The sequence below is a fragment of the Fonsecaea erecta genome (genome assembly GCF_001651985.1).
Source record: "Fonsecaea erecta strain CBS 125763 chromosome Unknown Scaff6, whole genome shotgun sequence".
Lineage (NCBI taxonomy): Eukaryota > Fungi > Ascomycota > Eurotiomycetes > Chaetothyriales > Herpotrichiellaceae > Fonsecaea > Fonsecaea erecta.
This window is the reverse complement of record NW_017387249.1, coordinates 1,275,858-1,293,580: the sequence shown is the minus strand read 5'-3', so window position 1 is coordinate 1,293,580 and position 17,723 is coordinate 1,275,858. Positions and strand designations below refer to the sequence as shown.

Here is a 17,723-nt window from a genome sequence, read left to right as displayed (position 1 = left end):
GATGTGGAAATGAATTGTCGCTTGGTTGATTCACTAACCCTATCCAGCACAACTTCTCTAATTTTGGCTCTTCCCCGCCCTTCTCCCTTTCATTGTCAGACCCGAATACTGTGTTAAAGGGGCTCCTGGGCTTTCTACAGGAGAGAAGGGTCAAATACATGTAGGATGACCTTCAGTTGAGGGCCCCTTACTGTGTCTGGTCGAATTGAGATGCAGTACTGAAAAAGACAAGAACAATGTACTCCATGGAAACGCCTGCCCCCAGCACAGCATCTTTTCTGAACATACGCTATCATTGAGTAGGCGCACGTGCAAGGACGAAGGCCCATCCAGGGAGTCGACTTAGGAAATAAGTAGTGCAGGCTGTTACAGAGTCACCATCACTGAGCACTCAATAACGGTAAGGTAGCCACCACATGGATATCTAATGTTTGTTGATGAGTACGGTCGCCTTTGGTTGTAACCGTTATACCTGCTTACGAATACACCCGGACCCATAAACAATAGATTGTTGTAAAATCTTCGGCATGAGGCGCTCGTCAAAGGTAAATGGATAGTTCTTGACCTGGTTCCTGCAGCCTCCCAGAACACAGAGATGAAAGAGCCCAAAGTCCAAACTCGATACTATTCGCAGATATTATGCTCCGCTCATGCTTCCTCCATCGCAGCTGAGAACATGCCCTGTCACGTACGATGCACTGTCTCCAAGAAGGAAAATGACACTATCAGCTAGCTCGTGAGGTTTGCCCATTCTCCCCATTGGTGTGGCGGTACCCAGTCTCTGTGCGACATCTGGGAACTGCTCAAATGTTGCTCGCTGCATGCCAGATTCCGTAAGCCCTGAGAAGTTTGTATGTTAGTATTGATTCCTCTTTGCAGTCTTGCGTTTCGCTACAGACGTACCAGGTGCCAGGGAATTCACACGGATGCCTTCCAATGCCCAGTCCAACGCCCATGTTCGAGTCAGACCAATGACGGCGTGCTTTGCCGCGCTGTACACGGCAAGACCTTTGACAGCCCGCAGACCTGCGCCGCTGGACGTGTTGACGATTGCGCCTCCACTGCCTTGCTTCTTGAACTGCCAATATGCTTCCGTCCCACAGTTCCAGACGCCGGTCACGCAGACGGCAAAAATCTTTTGGTACAACTCGTCACTGACAATGCCCCCTTCGTAAGGGCATATTCCAGCATTCGCACACATCCCGTCCAGCCTGCCAAACTTATTCACAATCTCTGCTACCCAGGCATGTACCTGTTCTCGAGAGGAGACATCGACATTGGAGTAGATGAGGTCCGGGATGCCCTTTAATTCTTCTGGTTGGGGGCTGACGTCGGCGACGGCAATTTTGGCTTTGAGGAGAATCAACTTGTGTACAATACCAAGTCCAATACCCGAAGCACCTCCCGTGACGGCGATGACTTTGCCTTCAAGTGAGTTCCGCTCCATTGTTGCGGTGAACGCAGATGTGTCGCTTCAATCTGAATGGACGGAAACTGTTGGCTTATGATTTAGAGAGTTTCGTCACGGTTTTGGTGTCTATCAGCAACAGACAACTAGTCTATATCCAGGTTCCACGTGCAAAGAGGTGCTTCCGGCGGAAATGTGACATGCCACGCAAACGCCGAGTTGGCATGGGTCCCTTCATGCCGTAACGCCTGTGTCTACTGCCGGCTAGCGGAGATGCCAGGTGACAGAGGAAGTGAACGTTGGGGAGAGAATTTCGCAGGTCTCTTGCTCCAGAAGGCTAACTTTACAGCACAGCTATAGCGTTCGGCGGACTGGCCACTCCTCCTGTTACGTTCAGGGGCGCACTTGTGAAGAAAAACGACCACCGCCGTTCTTGTTGGCAGAGGACCGACAAGTCTTCCAAATTCCACAGCTCACCCAGGGGCATACCAAAATGGACCAATATCCACTCATGAAGCACTACCTTGGATTCGTCACCCCAAGGAACTGGGCAGACTTCGAAGCCTGGAGCGTCTGTGGCGACAGCCGCAACGTGTCTGTTCCATAGCCACCGCACGGATGCCATAGACTCCTCTACTCCAATGAATGCTTCCCCTTTAATAACGCGAATTCTCTCCTCTGGCGACGCCGACTTGTACCATGCACTGTAGCCCGTGCGAAGTAGTAGAATATCACCTTGCTGGATTTCCAGCTTAAAGTGCTGGGCCATTTGGTCTAATTCCATTGCCGTGATGGCATGGCTTGAACCTGCATTGACCTGGCTTTGTCCAGTCTCCTGTCGCCAAAGTGGATAGTCCAACAAAATCCCGCGGCCAACTATCCCGCCTCTCTGTAACCATCCTGAACTTTCAGTCAGTTGCTATTTCTGCACAAACAGGATTGAAAGAACATATACGTACTGTGTGTACCATTTCTTCCATTCCTATTCTTCAACACGTCTTCGAATTTAAGGCCATTGTAGAAGAACCCATCTTTTTGGGTTGCACAGTGTGTCAGGCCGTCCCACTGGGAGCTGCTTTGGGTGTTGAAATGGAGCTCGTCATCGTAAACATACATGCCCGCCAAAGAACGATAATTGATCACATTCTGCTCGAGCTGGCGCCGCGTGCCCAAGCGCTCGCTGAAGTGATCGAGGGGGAAGTCCAAGGACGCGGATCGGCCACTCTTGACCTCAGCGGCTGCACGCTGAATTACTTCTGGAGTAAGGAGGTTCAAGGCTGTTTACAGTCATCAAAAGCGCTTGGGAGAGGACAGGATGAGTGCCATTCTTTGAAGGAGATGTTTTTTTGGTGCACTCACTTCCAATCTCGTCGTCAGCGCCCCAAAACCCCCAGGTATTGCCCTGCGGTCTGCCTTCTACTGGTGGCAGTGCATCGAAATCAGGGAGAGCCTTCATCTTGTGGGATGGACAGCACGATCGATTGTCAGTCACAATACTATAGCATCAACGAAGGGAGACAAAGGCAGCACTTCGCCCAAAGAATGCCAAAAATCGTGTTCGTACCTGGGCAAAAATGTTCCATGCGCTTGTCGACATGACCCAAAGATTGTTTCCGGTCCTTCAGCCACTGCAGGCGCAAGAGACCGAACGGAGTCTGCCATACAAGTGCGGAGTTTCACACCCAGATATTTCCCGATTAGGCAAGTATTCAGACCCACCGGAATACAGCTCTTTAGATGGTCAGGCTCCGACCAGGGCTCTTGTTGGCGCTATTCGGAGTTTCTGAAGAATACTATGTGAATTGCTCTATTCACCTCCACGCGCAACGGTCGTCGTGATGAAAAAGGCCAAGTCAACTTGTTTTTCGAGGTGTGTCTCATGCAGAAAAAAGCCATTGCTTCTCTAGTCTCAGAGTAGAGGGCTTTCGCACGTCCCAAATATGGAACTTCTACTGCCAACCTGCGTGTGGGCGGTGCTCAGCGGTCTAGTATTTTCACTCTGGCCTGTACGAAGTCGACAAACTAACTCGGCCGACAGATCGCTCACTTGAAGTACAAGCGACGAGAACCGGGCTTTTTGTAAGTCTATGTGCTATACATCTTGACATATTCGTCAACTAATATGCTCGTCATAGTCAATATCTTGTTGAATTGGCAACATTGATCGTGCTAGCCTTTGTCGGCATTTTTTATCACTCCAGAGTGATTGTCACTAGTATAGGGCTCACCTCTATCTTCACTGCGCTGCATCTCCTTGCTCTGGGGTAAGTGCCAGCTGTTTCTCATGGCAACAGGAGCCGTGGCTGACCCATGAATACCAATTAATAGTTCAAGCATTGCCGTGTACCGAGTGTTTCTGCACCCACTCAAGGATTTTCCAGGTCCTTTCCTGGCAAAGATTACCAAGTGGTATGGATTTTACCTTACTGGCCTTGGTCGAACATACATCGATTACGCGCAACTTCATGAAAAGTACGGCGATGTGGTTCGCATCGGCCCAAACGAGTTATCCTTTGTAAACCCAGAGTCCGTGAAATATATCCATGGATCGGCGGCAAACAAGCTATGCAAAGGCCCGAACTATGATACTCGCTTGTGGGCCGATGGCATCAGCCTCGGAGACGAGAGAGACATTATGGCACACAGAGTGCGCCGAAAGTTCTGGGATAAAGGGCTTGCAATCAAGGCTATAACATCCTACGAACCCAGGCTTGTGAGGATTATTGACGTCCTAAAAGCCAAGTTCGACGCCTACGCCGGTAAGCTATACATCAACCCAGAAGCTAAGGAAACGTTTCGCTGAGGTTATTTATTAGGGAAGGAAATCGACGTGGGAGCTTTCATCGACTACTTCGGTTTCGATGCCATGGCAGATCTTGCATTCAACGAGACATTTTCCTTTCTCGAGAACGAGAGCTCTGGGGAGTTGGCGGTTCTTGTCCGCAAGGGTCTCAAGATGACGGAGATGATTCGAAACGTGCAGTGGCTGTCGCCAATATTCAAGTACTTACCCATGGATCCGGAGGACAAGGCGCAGACCGAGCGATTTGCCAAAACTTCAGCAGAGCATTTTGAAAAGAGGCTGGCCATGGGGACGAAACCAACTGACCTCTTTACTTACCTGCTCGCACACGATGAAGACGGAAAGTGAGCTTTTCCTTGCTGAAGATTGTGAGCCGGCAAGGCTGATAATGTATTAGGACTCTCGCCAAAAAGGACCTTGAGTCTGATTCACCCGTCATTATCATTGCCGGAAGTGATACCACTGCGGTCTGCTTAAGGTTGGTTCACCTGCTTTGATCATACATCGAGCGACGAACTGACTACCGGGAAAGCTTCGTCTTTTACTTTGTCTCCAAGGACGCCACCATCCAGAAGAAACTCATTGAAGAAATCGACGAGGCTTGGGCAGAACATGGAGACAATCTCGGTGGACGCAACTTAGGTATTCATCCTCCGACATCTTCTTGGCAGTTAAAGGCATTCTTGTGATAAAAACTAATTTCGCCCCTGTCACACGCAGGACCTGACAGTATGCCATATCTGAATGCCGTGATCAATGAATCTCTACGCATGGTACCGCCGGCGCCGAATGGCAACCAACGCACCACCCCCAAGGGTGGCTGTTTCATCGACGGCAAGTACCTACCTGAAAACACACAAGTGTCCTGCCAGCCTACGTTCATGGCCCACGACGCGCGGAGTTTCACGAAGCCCGAGCTTTTCGTGCCCGAGCGCTGGATTGACGAGAAACGTGATCCGATGTGGAACCACGACACGCGGTCCTTTATCCCGTTCAGCGCGGGACAGTACATCTGCCCTGGCAAGGCCCTGGCGTACCTGGAGATGCGGCTGCTGCTCGCGCACGTCTTTAAGGACTTTTCGTTCGAGATGTCCCCCGGGTTTGACCACGCCGGGTTCTGGCTCGGCCTGCAGAGCTATATGGGTTACATGAAGCAGCCAATTCCGCTCACGGTCCATAAGAGACAGCGTGAGGTGACGGCGAATTGAAAGTACGTAGATGATCGGACCAATATAGGAGAGCCTTGTGGTTTGTTAGGGAGATGTTCTATGTGAACTCGAGCAATGAGCGCTCTCACTCTTTATCTAGAGTATCAGAACTTATACAATAGATTGTTTTCCAGGGTGGACCACAGTCGTTTCGACACAAAGTCCTTGCAACAATAAGGTTTTTTGAGGTGTGATTGCTTGAAATTCCAGAGTCCATGCCCCCATATACTGGAATTCTTTGAAAAAGGGCAAATCTTCATAGACAATAATACAGGTCAAAGCAACAAAATCTTTCTTCATTGAGGTGGAATGAAAGAGTATCTCATGTTTCACCGATAATTGACTGCACAGTTACTACTGTGCAACGCGGTTTTCCATATAACGAAACATTCTTTCATTCTTTGTACTTCTGTCATGCCTCTCTGCCAGATCCCTCAAGTTCGGAACATGTCAAACATCAAAATATTGCTGCTCGTCTTTACCATCGACCAATCCCAAATACCACGTCAGATCTCTGCCGTCCAAATCCCGTGTCGAGAACCCGTTTCCAAGCCAGTACCAGACATTTCGATTACGGTACTGGATCTCGTAGTCCTCATACCGAGGCGTCGCGATGAGCTCCATGCTGAGGGTGGAAAGAAGCAACAGGTTAGCTATCTATGAAGATTCATAAATGTAATAACACCACTTACTATTGGGTCCTCGTCCCGGGATGCAGCATGATCTTGCCACCCAACTTGCCGCCTTTGAACCAGCTGCGACAGTTGCCCGACCACACGGTCCGGTTGTGGTATAGGTCGGTATGCTCCTGATAGTCCAGCGCAACCTGCATTTTCGGGGTGTAGCTCTTGATGTTCTCGAGCTGGAGCTTCTTGATCATTTGGGCGAAGTAATCGGCCATTTTCTCGATCATGCACAGCGCACTGCCTTGGCCCAGGGGCCCGTAAGGCCCGTAGAATGTGAAGTAGTTGGGCATGAAGGGCGCCGAGAGCCCGAGGTACGAAATTGGGTTCTTGCGGTACTGGTCTTGCAGGTTGTACCCGTTGGCTATGATGGGGAATCGAGGAACCCACGTAGTGTTGAAGCCCGTGGCCAGAATGATCACGTCGACCTCGTGTTCGTTCCCCTCGGGATCGAGGAACCCTTGCTCGGTGATTTTTTCCAGCGCTTTCGTGAAGGTCGTCACGTTAGGAGAAACGAGGGCTTCCAGGAACCCGTTTCCAGGGCTGTGACCAGGGAAATTAGTCATGGATCGAAAAGATTCCATGCATCGGACTTACGTGGGCCGCTTGCAACCAACGGGGAAATCTTTGGGAATGAGCTTCTCGATGAGGTCGTCCCGGCCCTTCAGTTTCTCCATCATTTCTTGCCTTGCCATCTAAAAGCAAGGGATGATCAGTCGCTCCGTGTATGCTATCGGGCACAGCTTAGCAGCTTACCTTCTCCAATGCTTTTGCTTCAGGAGTGTTGTGGTGGAATGCAAGAAACCCTTCTTGCAGCTGTGTCTCGACCATCTTGCAGTACTTGAGATAGTAGTCCGGCTCTTCCCTGAACCTCTTCTTCTGCTCCTCGGAGTCTTCAGCGAGCTATTAGCAGATATCCTTTTGCAAAGGGATAGAAGATTCACCTACACTTGAAATTAAGCCCCCCCGGACCAGAGTATTTTGAGGCAAATGACGGAGTCATCCACGTGGGTGTACTGATCCACGTGTAAAGCTTCTCCACCTGAGACTGGATTTTGGCGATGATTTGGACTCCGCTGGACCCAATGCCTACGACGGCGACTCGCTTGCCATTCAAGTCAAGTCCCTCTGGATAGGCTGCAGAGTGGGCAAGCACTCCTTTGAAGACGTTGAGGCCAGGGATCTTAGGCCATTCCCAGTAGCTGTGTGAAATTTTAGGAGTGCAGACGGTGAATGGAGCAGTCTATCTTATCACTTACTTCAGGGGACCGCCGGCATTGATGAAGATGTCACATGACTCTGTGAATTGATTTCCAGAGTCCAAGTCTGTAAGTGTAATGTGCCATTGACCTTCATCGTCGTCCCATTCCGCGTGGTCCACACGGTGCCGGAGCTTGATATACTTTTCGAGCCCATACTTGACGACTATACCTTTGAAGTAGTCAAAGATCTCTGGACTCTCTGAGTAGTACTGGGACCAGATATGAGGCTCCCAAGTGAATTGGTAGCTAGCAGAAGGTATGTCACAGGCACAGCCCCTATATGATGTCAGTGCAGCCCGCGCCAACGCCAGTGTCGTTGTCGATGTACATACGGATAGCGATTTTCCAACCAGGTGCCTCCAACATCGGCGTTCTTGTCGTAAATTTGCAGTTCCACGTTTTGCATTTGATCTTGGACAAGCTTCGCTAGATTGATCCCCGAAGCGCCGGCACCAAGACATATTATTTTGACGGAACGCAACGTCCCCGAAGGAACTTCGTTGATGGTGTAACCTGCCTCGTTTGTGTTCTTCCAGCCATACTTGGCGGCGAGATTGTTCGTTGAGTCCACAGAGGTCGGCCTCGCCTCACTGCTGCCGTGAGATATGACCATAGTGGTGGCCACTAATTTATGTCCAGCACACTCCTTTGGAGTTCGACAAGTTGTAACGCAAGCTCCGTGGGTCGTATGCACCACGTACACTATGGTGAGTATCTGTTTGAAATACCTAGATGGTATTGTGGTTTTGAATAATGGTTGCGAGAGACAGGCTTTCAATGTATGACTGTGCTGCTGCTCGAATCAACATGACACCCAACTGGATAAGACGCCGTCTTTGATTGAGGTTTTTTCCATCCCCTGTCAAAAGGCTCGACGTCTCGGTGCGGTCGACAACTTACACCCAAGCTGCCACTCCGCAACACGCGGAGCAGCAGCCTTCCTAATTCGGACGAGCCAAATCGGGTTAATAGTGTGTCCAAACTCCGGTCAGAACACCCGCAAGTGGGTCAGTCGCGATTGGAGGTTGTGGGCCACCACATCGAAACTCCGACCTGACACTCGCTTTCCCCAGTATTCTTCATGCATAGCTTGCGACTTTGTGTTTACACACGTGGTTTCCCCGCGTGGGCCTCCGGACTTTCTGGTATACAATGTTGTGGAGTATGGGGACCTGCATTAGCAACTTGGATGACAAGAAATACCGCCTCATGAGGCCTCGACTTCATTTCAACCTCCCAACTTGTTGCCTCCACCTACCTATCCGACGAGGCCGTGTCCACGGATCTTGATTGAACAAGTCTCCAAGATGGCAATGCCCAAAGAAGAATTGTCACTGCATCACGACGAACATGGTGTGCACCATAGCAAAGCCAGAGAGAAGTTCAGTCTCTACAACTATGGTATCGTCCTCTGTGTTTCCTGCAGCTCACTGGCAACGGGCATGGTGAATGGCATGATCAACACGACTCTGGGCCAGCCGAGCTTCTTGCTCTACTTCGGCTTCCTTCATCAAACGAAATCCAACACGCCGTTGATCGGCACGATTCTCGGAGTGTTTTTCGCATCCGCCATCTTTGGTTGTGCCTGGGCCAGCTACTCATCCGATAAAATTGGTCGCAAGAAGACGGTCCTCATTGCAGCCATCATCTCCATCGTCAGCACGGCCCTTGTTGCGGGAAGCGTGCATATTGCCATGTTGATAATTTTCAGGTGAGCTCCCTGTAATACTTCGGAAATAAGGTGGAAAAAAAGACTGAACATTATTAACCATCCGTAGGGGATGTTCCGGTTTTGCTTCTGGAGCATATATGTCTGTGGGATCCTTACTTCAGAGCGAGCTCGCTCCCCCTCGATACCGAGGCCTCATGGTGGGCCTTGTTGGAGTGATGATCTCATTTGGCTATGTCTTCGCCAACTGGCTCGGCGTGGCCTTCTATTTTGTGGAAGCCGGTGGCGTACAATGGCGGATTCCGTTCGCGATTTGTACTGCTCCGTCTTTCTTGACCATCTTCCTTCTTCCTGTAATTCCAGAATCACCAAGATGGTTGGTGATGAAGAATCGCACTGATGAAGCTCGTGCCGTCATCTCAAAATTGCATGGCCACCATGACGACGAAGGCCATGAATTCGCTGAGCTCGAGGTCAAACAGATGGTCGATCAGATCTCATTTGAGAATCAGCATCAAATGGGTTGGTGGGAGCTATTGCTGTCGAAGAGGTACCGCAAGCGCTTTATCCTGACAATTATTACCCAGTCTATGAGCCAGGTAAGCTCCCATGATGTCCAAATTACCATTGACACTTAACCAAATCTGACTCTTAATAGTCTGCAGGTATTGTCGTGATTGCTAGTTACGGTCCGACCATATACGCCAGCCTGGGATTCGGTACAGTGGGCCAGCTGTCCATCACTGCGGGCTATGTGACATTTGGGGCGATAACCGCTACGCTCGGAACCTTGCTCATCGATAGCCTTGGACGTGTGCCACTACTCGCCATCGGAACGGCAATTCAAATTGCGCTGATTGTGGTAGTCACCCCGCTCATCGTCAAGTACGCTGGAACTGCCCACGAAGCTCCCCAGAGGGCTATTGTGGCTATGTTCTACATCTTCGAACTTGGATACTGCATGTTTGTGGAAGGTGCAAGCTACACTTATGTTTCCGAGATGTGGCCCGCTCATCTGAGGGCCAAAGGCTCGGCTCTTGGAGTAGCTAGTATCTACCTTGTCGACACTATCTACGTCGAGTGAGTACTTGGAGGACCCGTATTCCTTAAAGATTCGGAGCTGACTCAATCTTGACAGAGCCTCCCTCTACGCCTTTGTCTCCATCGGCTGGAAATTCTACCTCGTTTTCATAGTAGCGGGCGTGTTTTTCCTCACTGTATTCCTTCTCCTGGCGAAGGAGACCAAAGGCAAGCCGCTGGAAGAGATAGCCGGGCTTTTTGGAGATCAGGTTGCGGCCGAAACGTTGGAAAATCTTATCCTTACACATGATACTGTACTCGAGGAGACTAAAGAAATACCCAAGGGCAGTGTGATGATGTAGGAACTATCTTCAAGACGACCATGAGCAGAGAGAGGTGTTAACACGAAGGTCGCTGGGAATGAATGTACCATCCATCAACGCCGAGGGCTCTGCACCTAGAACATTCAAGCAATGGATTATCCCGGAGGAGTTGGACTCAGACTTCCCTCAGAGAGCATTTTTAATGTACGCCAGCCTGATGGTAGCCAATAGCTGCTCGCCATACAACGAAGAGGACTAATAGGTGTACCTAGATTTGTTAGCCCTTGACTTGGTTTTGTAAAACGGCTAAGAATCTCGAGCACCACTCTTAAACTTGTTACAGATCGTAGGGTTCCTAAATTCTCCTTTTAAAACCATATTCGTCACCAAGTAAACTCGCTGCGGCCGCCGCAGATACTAGCCGCTGCGGTCGGCCCTTGCCGGTTACACTCCTTTTCCGAGGCCGCCAGCAACCGGAGATCTCTTGTGAGTGCCACCATATCCCGAGGAGTCCCAGTGACCTGAAGTGAGGAGAATGTGGACTATCCTGTTCCCCGTATACGATATTTTTCAGTTTCCTCTGTGAATAAAAGAAACAAATGTTCTGATTTGCTACGACTAGACGTTACGTGCCGTTTGCTCTTGGAAGAGAACGTTGCATCCTACAGATATGTCAGAGTTAGTAGCGCTCGTAACTGGCGCCGCCTCTGGCATTGGACGAGCAGTGGCAAATAAACTTGCTAGACGAGGGATATCTCTTCTGCTTGCCGATCGCAATCAAAACCAGGGTTCCGCCGCCGCCGACGATATAGCTCAGAAGTACCGTGTCCGCGCAAAATTCCAGCGGGTAGATGTTACTCAAGAATCGGAGGTCAAACAGCTCGTGGCAGCCGCACTCGAATTCACCGGGAGACTCGATTACGCGGCCAATTGCGCGGGTATATGCGAGACTGTATGGGACGAAGAAGAGAGCATCACTACAGAGCTGTTTGACAGGTATGAGTGCGATTATCTGTTTTGTGTAGATGTCTTTTACCATATTGACGGATTTCTCTTCTCTAGAACACATGCAGTCAACACCCGTGGGCTTTGGCTTTGTCAAAAATACGAAGCACTGCAGATGCGATCACAGCAGCCAAGGAACGTCACATTCGACCCTCCAAGCCCCGTCCCGATCCCTGGCCAGCGAGGCTCAATTGCCAATGTAGTCTCGATTTCCGGGTTACATGCAATTGGACTGGCGGCATATACACCAAGCAAATATGGTGCAGCAGCGGTCACCAAGAACGGGGCCAAGTTCTACGGCCCCAGTGGTATCCGAGTGAATGCAGTCTGTCCAGGCTGGACAATGACAGCCATGATTGCCGAGAGTATGGGTGAAGAAGGAAAAATCGGAACGAAGGAGAATGATAACTCTCCTGTCAACCAGAAGATTGGGTTGCGCCGTATGGCTTTCGCTGAGGAGCAGGCCAATGTGGTGAGCTTCTTGTTGAGCGACGAGAGTAGTTATATGAATGGTTCGTTGGTGGTCAATGATGGTGGTTTTCATGATATCCGCTAGTTGATACGGAGATGGAGGGCGGACATGGAGTATCGCAGGCAAGACGCAGCGGGCGGATCCCATGTCTACAAAACACAATCTATATCTGCATCATAGAGATGTGTGCAACACGGACATCGTATTATTTCGTTCGAGAGAGAGACAAGGCAATATACCACATGCTTGGAAATCTTGTGTATTCATCTATTGCGCCATGTGACAATGTCCTCCCCCCGTATTTTGCGGGATAGGTTCCTTAGCTAGAGTGTTCCAGCCCCGGGCTTGCTGGCTTGCCGATGTGGACGGACCCATTCCTCCTCAGCATTTAAGGCACATGCTCCCCCAAGTCCCGGACTTCCCATTCCGCCAGGCATCTCCTCCAATTTTTATCAGCTCAACCATATCTCGAACCACTCAATGTCCCATCAAAAGAGCAGAAAACAGCCTTCGGAAAGAAGGTATATTTCTAGAGCCTGTCTAGCTTGTAGGAAGCGGAAGGTCAAGGTATCACGCGCATCAGCCGTTGCTCTTAGGCGTCATGATGTTGGCTGATTATAAGTCCCTCCAACAGTGCAATGACGACAAACCTCGATGCTCGAATTGCACTCTTTATGATGTCGAATGTATCTTTGTGGAGGATCGTCGTCGGTGAGTGTGGGTCAACGCCTGGAGAACGATATTGGCGAGGCAAAGACTGGGTAAGGACCTTAAAGGCTGATCTGCTCAAGCATGTCAATGTCTACACGCTTGGAAAGTATCATAGCGGCATCGAAGTCTTCCCCAGAAGACCTCAGCGACGAGAACACATCGCAAGTGCCAGATAACAATCTACCTCCGCAACAGCTTTCGACAACTGCGGAACAACCGGGCCCTACTTTCGTCCATGATCAGGACGTCATTGAAAATCTGCAGCCTAGGAATTATTCCTCAAACTGTGATGCAACGAACTCTATTAGTGGTGATCCTTTACACTCACCCGTGTCGGAGCAAGATTGGGATTCTTGGATTGGTTTAGAGGATGCAAAAGACCTTACGAACGCAGCGTGTTTCGCCGAATGTCACCCATTATTCGAACTTGTCCCATCACTTGGACTTACACACAATGAAGTAGATCTGCCCTCTACTTTCGAAGGAGATGTCATCCCACATACAAATCCGTCAGGACAGGATATCGTAGCGAGAAGTCCGGGGCTTCTACCGGCCGCTGAACGAGTCGACTCGTCCACAACAAGTACCAGAGGCAAAGTGAGACCGCATGATTCCGACGACCAAGACGGAGCACATCTAGACAGTATCACGAAGCACCTTACAAGCCGTTTAGGGCGTTTACAGATTGCTGAAGATGGACAGCCTCGCTACTACGGAGCAACCAGCAACCTTCATCTTTTGCATAGGGGCCCGTCGTCCCTCTGTCAACCCAACATACGACAGGTGGTTACCCACGGAGAAGCAGCCATTGCCCGAGCCGGTCTTCACTGGAAGGGTGATCCAGAGTACGAAGAAACTCTGGTTAATTTGTTCTTTTCATGGCATAATACCTTGATGTATGTTGTTGACAAACCAATATTCTTCAAAGAACGGCAACATTTTCGATCAGGACATCACACCAACCTGTATTCTCCGGCGTTGGAGAATGCCGTGTAAGTTCTCAAATCAATTTTGCACCCGGATTAACTGATTCGTCGTTACAGGTACACAGTTGGCGCCGCGTACACAGATCGTCTGCATCCAGAAATCGACGGACCCACAGATGAATTCTTTGGATTTCGAGCGAAGGCTCTCTTGGACATCGAGATTGATAGCCCAACAATTGCAACAGCCCAGGCTTTGCTGGTGCTCTCGTCGCATGAAGCTGCTCATGCGCGTGACTCACGCGGCTGGATATATTCTGGTCAGATCATTCCTCCAGGGGGCCACCTGGTGATTGCAACTGTCTTTGCTGACACGATCACAGGAATGGCGGTGCAGATTTTGTCAGATCTCGGGTTGCACCTGAATCTTGCACTAGACTTCTCGAAGTTTCACAACACGAACAGCAGTGCCGACGAAGTTACCTTACTGCGGCAGAACCTGTTCTGGTCGGCCAACACAATAGACACGTAGGTTTGTCCTACAACAACCACGAAGCGTAAGCTAACAAGACCAGGCTATGGAGTGCTTATAGCGGACGGCCGTCTCTGATGAAACGCCTTGCTCACAACATACCGTCCCCGATGCCTTCAACCAACTATTCGTGGGAATACTATACCGACGAGTACAGCACCATGACTTTCCCAAGAGGCTTCGACTTCGATGCCGCAGCGCAAGTTCATGTTTATCTTGCCAGGCTGATGACGGTCTTTGCACGAGTGTCGGAAGTGCTGTATGCGCTCAATTAACCAGAACAATGGCACCTTACTGATACTTTGCATAGATATTCTGGTGTTCCTGATGTCCTGGACGATATCCATACTTTCGTTGCTGGATTTGATGCTGAGTTACAAAGTTGGCTTGATACGCTGCCACCAGCCCTCCGGGTGGATTACTCCTCCGCACGGACAGCGATCTATCTTCCCGCGGTCCTTGAGCTACAGTAGGTCACTCACATATTGCGGGACCATTACTGATCGCCTTGGAAGCCTCATCTTCAACGAGTGTGTTATACTCCTGCATCGACCGCTTATTGCGTGCGACGAGTCGTCGTGGCTGTCTATCACCCCTACTCAGCGAGACGCAGCGCAATCTCTTTCAAAATGCGTCCAAGCAGCTCAACAAGTTTGCAAACTCCTCACGATTTTCCGTCAGCGGTACGGTCTACGTCGACCTCATCACCAAATGGGTCATGTCACACTGACGGCGGGCCTCATCCATGTATTCCAAATGTGTAGAACCAGCACGGGGACCCCCGAAAATCGAAATGCCCAGCAAGGTTTTCTGACCTGTATTCAAAGCCTGGGAGAGATGGGTCAGACGTACAAGAGCGCTTCCCGAGCTCTTGATGTGATCACCTCGCTCGGGCAGAGCTGGCAAAACGATGCCGTTGCTGGGCGTCGGGTGAAGTGGCCGAAGCTGCAGTAACAACTAACCGCGGATACATATCTCCCAAGTTAGCGCAAATGCTATCATGTACCCAGAACATGTGGTTGCTCCACTTTAAAGAGCTCTCTTCTCTACTCATTACCGTTCCGTTGCCAATGTGGTATGCTGAAGCCGCGGGTAAAGTGGCATTTCGGACGAAATTGCGTGCATCTCGGAAGATGACCACCGCCACATGCCCGCAGCTTTTGTGGAGGAAGCCCCCCAGTGTCACCTGATAGTTTGGAAGATGCCGAACTTGTTCAAAGTCCTAGGTATAGAGATTCAGTTATTTTTCGGTCAATACTTTGTGGTTCTTTCAGAAATCTAATCGGGGCAGACATCCAAGATGGGAGATGCCACCTCCGCTGCGGCTGCTACTGTCTCTGACTCTCACAATGGCCATGGGAATGTGAACGGGACAATGAAGTTCAAGTGTGTGGATCAGTATCAAGGCCAGGGACGCCCTATAAGAATCATCGTGGTTGGAGCAGGGCTCAGCGGAATCGCCGCGGTCAAAATCTTCAAAGAGACGTTCATAAACGCTCCAGTAGAGCTGGTGATATACGAGAAGAACCACGACGTGACGGGAACCTGGCTGGAAAACCGATACCCTGGGTAAGTTTTTGATATCTCATTGAATGATTGCGTGAATCTTTTCTGACGTAGAAATGCAGGTGCGCATGTGATGTGCCCGCACATGCCTACACTTTTAGCTGGGAAGGGAATCCACGCTGGTCGCGCGCATATGTGGGTAGCTCGGAGCTCTACGAGTATTATAAGGGCCGTGCCGTGGCCTACGGCGTGAACAAGTTCGTCAAGCTCAACAGCCGTGTCAAAGAGGCTGTCTGGAATGAAAGCACCGGCAAGTGGAAAGTGCAAATCGAAGACTTGACATCAGGAAGTACTTTCTCCGACGAAGCTGAGGTTTTGATCAATGCTGCTGGATTTCTCAAGTAAGTGGTTAAATTCTTGGAAGATTTCTCTGCTTACGAGTCCGGCAGCAAATGGAAGATGCCTGACATCCCCGGCCTAGGCGAATTCAAAGGAAAACTGATCCATTCTGCGCAATGGGATGAGACGTATCCCCTCGATGACAAGATTGTGGGTATTATCGGATCAGGGTCGTCTGCGATCCAGATAATTCCCCAGATCCAACCGAGTAAGAAAAGACACTCGAATCTGGTTTGAGAAACACATTTTGACGACGACCTGCAGAGGTTAAGCATATGACATCTTTCATTAGGTCCTCGACATGGATCACACCCGAGTTTGCTGCTGAATTTGCTCCCGAAGGCCGTACCGCTTTTTTCTCCGACCGGCAGAAGGACGAGTGGGCTCAGAATAAAGACAAATTCTTGGAATATCGAAAGAAGGTCGAATCGACAATGAATAAATTCTTCGACCTGCAGTTCAAAGACTCGACTCTGCAGAAAGACGCGTATGACAACTTCCGCAAGACCATGCGAGAACGGCTGTCGAGAAAACCCGAAATAGCTGATATCTTGGGTAAGTGACTCCTACTTAGGAAACGAACAAGTAGCCAGACCATTTCAACCTTGAAACGAGCGTTGACATGTTTCAAATCAATAGTCCCCAACTTTGCTGTTGGCTGTCGAAGGATAACGCCTGGCCACGGATACCTCGAAGCACTTACAGAAGATAACGTCACTGTTCGGAGCGATGGAATCGTTCGTGTTACGGAAGACGGCGTACAAATGGCCAAGGGAGATAAAATCAAGTTGGACGTCCTGATATGTGCTACCGGCTTCGACACAAGTTTCCGGCCGCCATTTCCTCTAATAGGGAGAGAAGGTTGCGATCTCAGGGATGAGTGGGCGGACGAACCGAGATCATACTGTTCCATCGCGGCGCCCAAGATGCCCAATTATTTCAGTAAGTCTTCCATGGTACCCGGCTACTTTTATTGGACTATGTCTGATCGCCATTTCTTGTAAACAACTTCAGTCATTAGCGGACCTAACTTCCCACTGGCAAATGGATGTCTTCTCCCGTGTCTCGAGACGAACATCAAATACGCCTTCGCGGCAGTGAAAAAAATGCAATACGACTCCGTCAAGGCAATCGTGCCGAAACCTCAAGCAATCGACGATTTCCAGGAATTCAAGGACGCGCTCATGGAGGACCTGGTGTGGACTGACCATTGTGTCTCCTGGTACAAGAACGGCAAGGCTGACGGCAAAGTTTGGGGCCCGTGGCCCGGATCGTCTCTCTCGTACCTTGAACTCATGAGCCAGCCTCGCTGGGAGGACTGGGATTTCACGTACCTGGCAAGGAATCGTTTCCAATTTCTTGGACGAGGCAAGACGGAGCGCGAAGTCAAGGGCGGGGATCTGGCGTATTATTTGACGGAACCCGGGGCGTCAGCGTCTAGCTAGATGGCACTTCTGCCCTATCTCCTCGCTGAAGGCCGACTCCGATCCATGTATCGTGGTTTTCTTGACCTGATGGACTGCGCAATCCAGAAGCATTCAAAGGCAGAGAGATTATACCACAATCAATGGCGGCGGAGCCACAGTGGGCCAGGTGGGTATTCCAGAAGAGGTTAGTGGCTCCTGATCCGCACATTTCCACTTTTGGCTAGCCGAGATAGAAGGAATGAAGTCGCCGGTTGTGCAATTCCACGGAATTTGTCAAGCCAGATTTCGTCAGATTAAGACCGGGCCGGGAGACCCGAGCTCAGTCCATTTCGGACAGAGTCTGGTTCATGATCCCGTGGAAGGCCTCATGCG

At 50.2% G+C, this 17,723-nt stretch overlaps 8 protein-coding genes across 8 annotated transcripts; 5 read left to right on the top strand and 3 right to left on the bottom strand.

Annotated features, from left to right (window-relative positions):
* Positions 1-637: 637 nt before the first annotated feature.
* AYL99_07497 (hypothetical protein) lies at positions 638-1,447 on the bottom strand (the record flags this gene model as incomplete). The annotated part of the gene is made up of 2 exons (XM_018839006.1): positions 638-840; positions 904-1,447. 2 exons carry the CDS (start codon positions 1,445-1,447, stop codon positions 638-640), a joined length of 747 nt encoding a protein of 248 aa, XP_018691774.1.
* Positions 1,448-1,751: 304 nt separating this feature from the next.
* AYL99_07496 (hypothetical protein) lies at positions 1,752-2,864 on the bottom strand (the record flags this gene model as incomplete). The annotated part of the gene is made up of 3 exons (XM_018839005.1): positions 1,752-2,308; positions 2,368-2,685; positions 2,768-2,864. The coding sequence occupies 3 exons, from the start codon at positions 2,862-2,864 to the stop codon at positions 1,752-1,754; spliced, it is 972 nt and encodes a 323-aa protein (XP_018691773.1).
* Positions 2,865-3,348: 484 nt separating this feature from the next.
* AYL99_07495 (hypothetical protein) lies at positions 3,349-5,419 on the top strand (the record flags this gene model as incomplete). Its single annotated transcript, XM_018839004.1, has 8 exons — positions 3,349-3,396; positions 3,447-3,487; positions 3,544-3,672; positions 3,737-4,167; positions 4,225-4,555; positions 4,609-4,689; positions 4,744-4,853; positions 4,932-5,419. The coding sequence occupies 8 exons, from the start codon at positions 3,349-3,351 to the stop codon at positions 5,417-5,419; spliced, it is 1,659 nt and encodes a 552-aa protein (XP_018691772.1).
* Positions 5,420-5,869: 450 nt separating this feature from the next.
* On the bottom strand, positions 5,870-7,977 carry AYL99_07494 (hypothetical protein; the record flags this gene model as incomplete). The annotated part of the gene is made up of 7 exons (XM_018839003.1): positions 5,870-6,044; positions 6,112-6,645; positions 6,700-6,797; positions 6,859-6,995; positions 7,051-7,304; positions 7,362-7,640; positions 7,697-7,977. The coding sequence occupies 7 exons, from the start codon at positions 7,975-7,977 to the stop codon at positions 5,870-5,872; spliced, it is 1,758 nt and encodes a 585-aa protein (XP_018691771.1).
* Positions 7,978-8,671: 694 nt separating this feature from the next.
* AYL99_07493 (hypothetical protein) lies at positions 8,672-10,635 on the top strand (the record flags this gene model as incomplete). Its single annotated transcript, XM_018839002.1, has 5 exons — positions 8,672-9,075; positions 9,143-9,632; positions 9,692-10,113; positions 10,172-10,411; positions 10,464-10,635. The coding sequence occupies 5 exons, from the start codon at positions 8,672-8,674 to the stop codon at positions 10,633-10,635; spliced, it is 1,728 nt and encodes a 575-aa protein (XP_018691770.1).
* A 411-nt stretch (positions 10,636-11,046) lies between these two features.
* On the top strand, positions 11,047-11,890 carry AYL99_07492 (2,5-dichloro-2,5-cyclohexadiene-1,4-diol dehydrogenase; the record flags this gene model as incomplete). Its single annotated transcript, XM_018839001.1, has 3 exons — positions 11,047-11,372; positions 11,439-11,821; positions 11,883-11,890. The coding sequence occupies 3 exons, from the start codon at positions 11,047-11,049 to the stop codon at positions 11,888-11,890; spliced, it is 717 nt and encodes a 238-aa protein (XP_018691769.1).
* Positions 11,891-12,645: 755 nt separating this feature from the next.
* AYL99_07491 (hypothetical protein) lies at positions 12,646-14,973 on the top strand (the record flags this gene model as incomplete). Its single annotated transcript, XM_018839000.1, has 6 exons — positions 12,646-13,556; positions 13,608-13,807; positions 13,871-14,015; positions 14,063-14,278; positions 14,330-14,488; positions 14,535-14,973. 6 exons carry the CDS (start codon positions 12,646-12,648, stop codon positions 14,971-14,973), a joined length of 2,070 nt encoding a protein of 689 aa, XP_018691768.1.
* Positions 14,974-15,319: 346 nt separating this feature from the next.
* Positions 15,320-17,369, top strand: AYL99_07490 (hypothetical protein; the record flags this gene model as incomplete). The annotated part of the gene is made up of 6 exons (XM_018838999.1): positions 15,320-15,588; positions 15,648-15,926; positions 15,975-16,132; positions 16,189-16,479; positions 16,564-16,866; positions 16,939-17,369. 6 exons carry the CDS (start codon positions 15,320-15,322, stop codon positions 17,367-17,369), a joined length of 1,731 nt encoding a protein of 576 aa, XP_018691767.1.
* Positions 17,370-17,723: the final 354 nt, after the last annotated feature.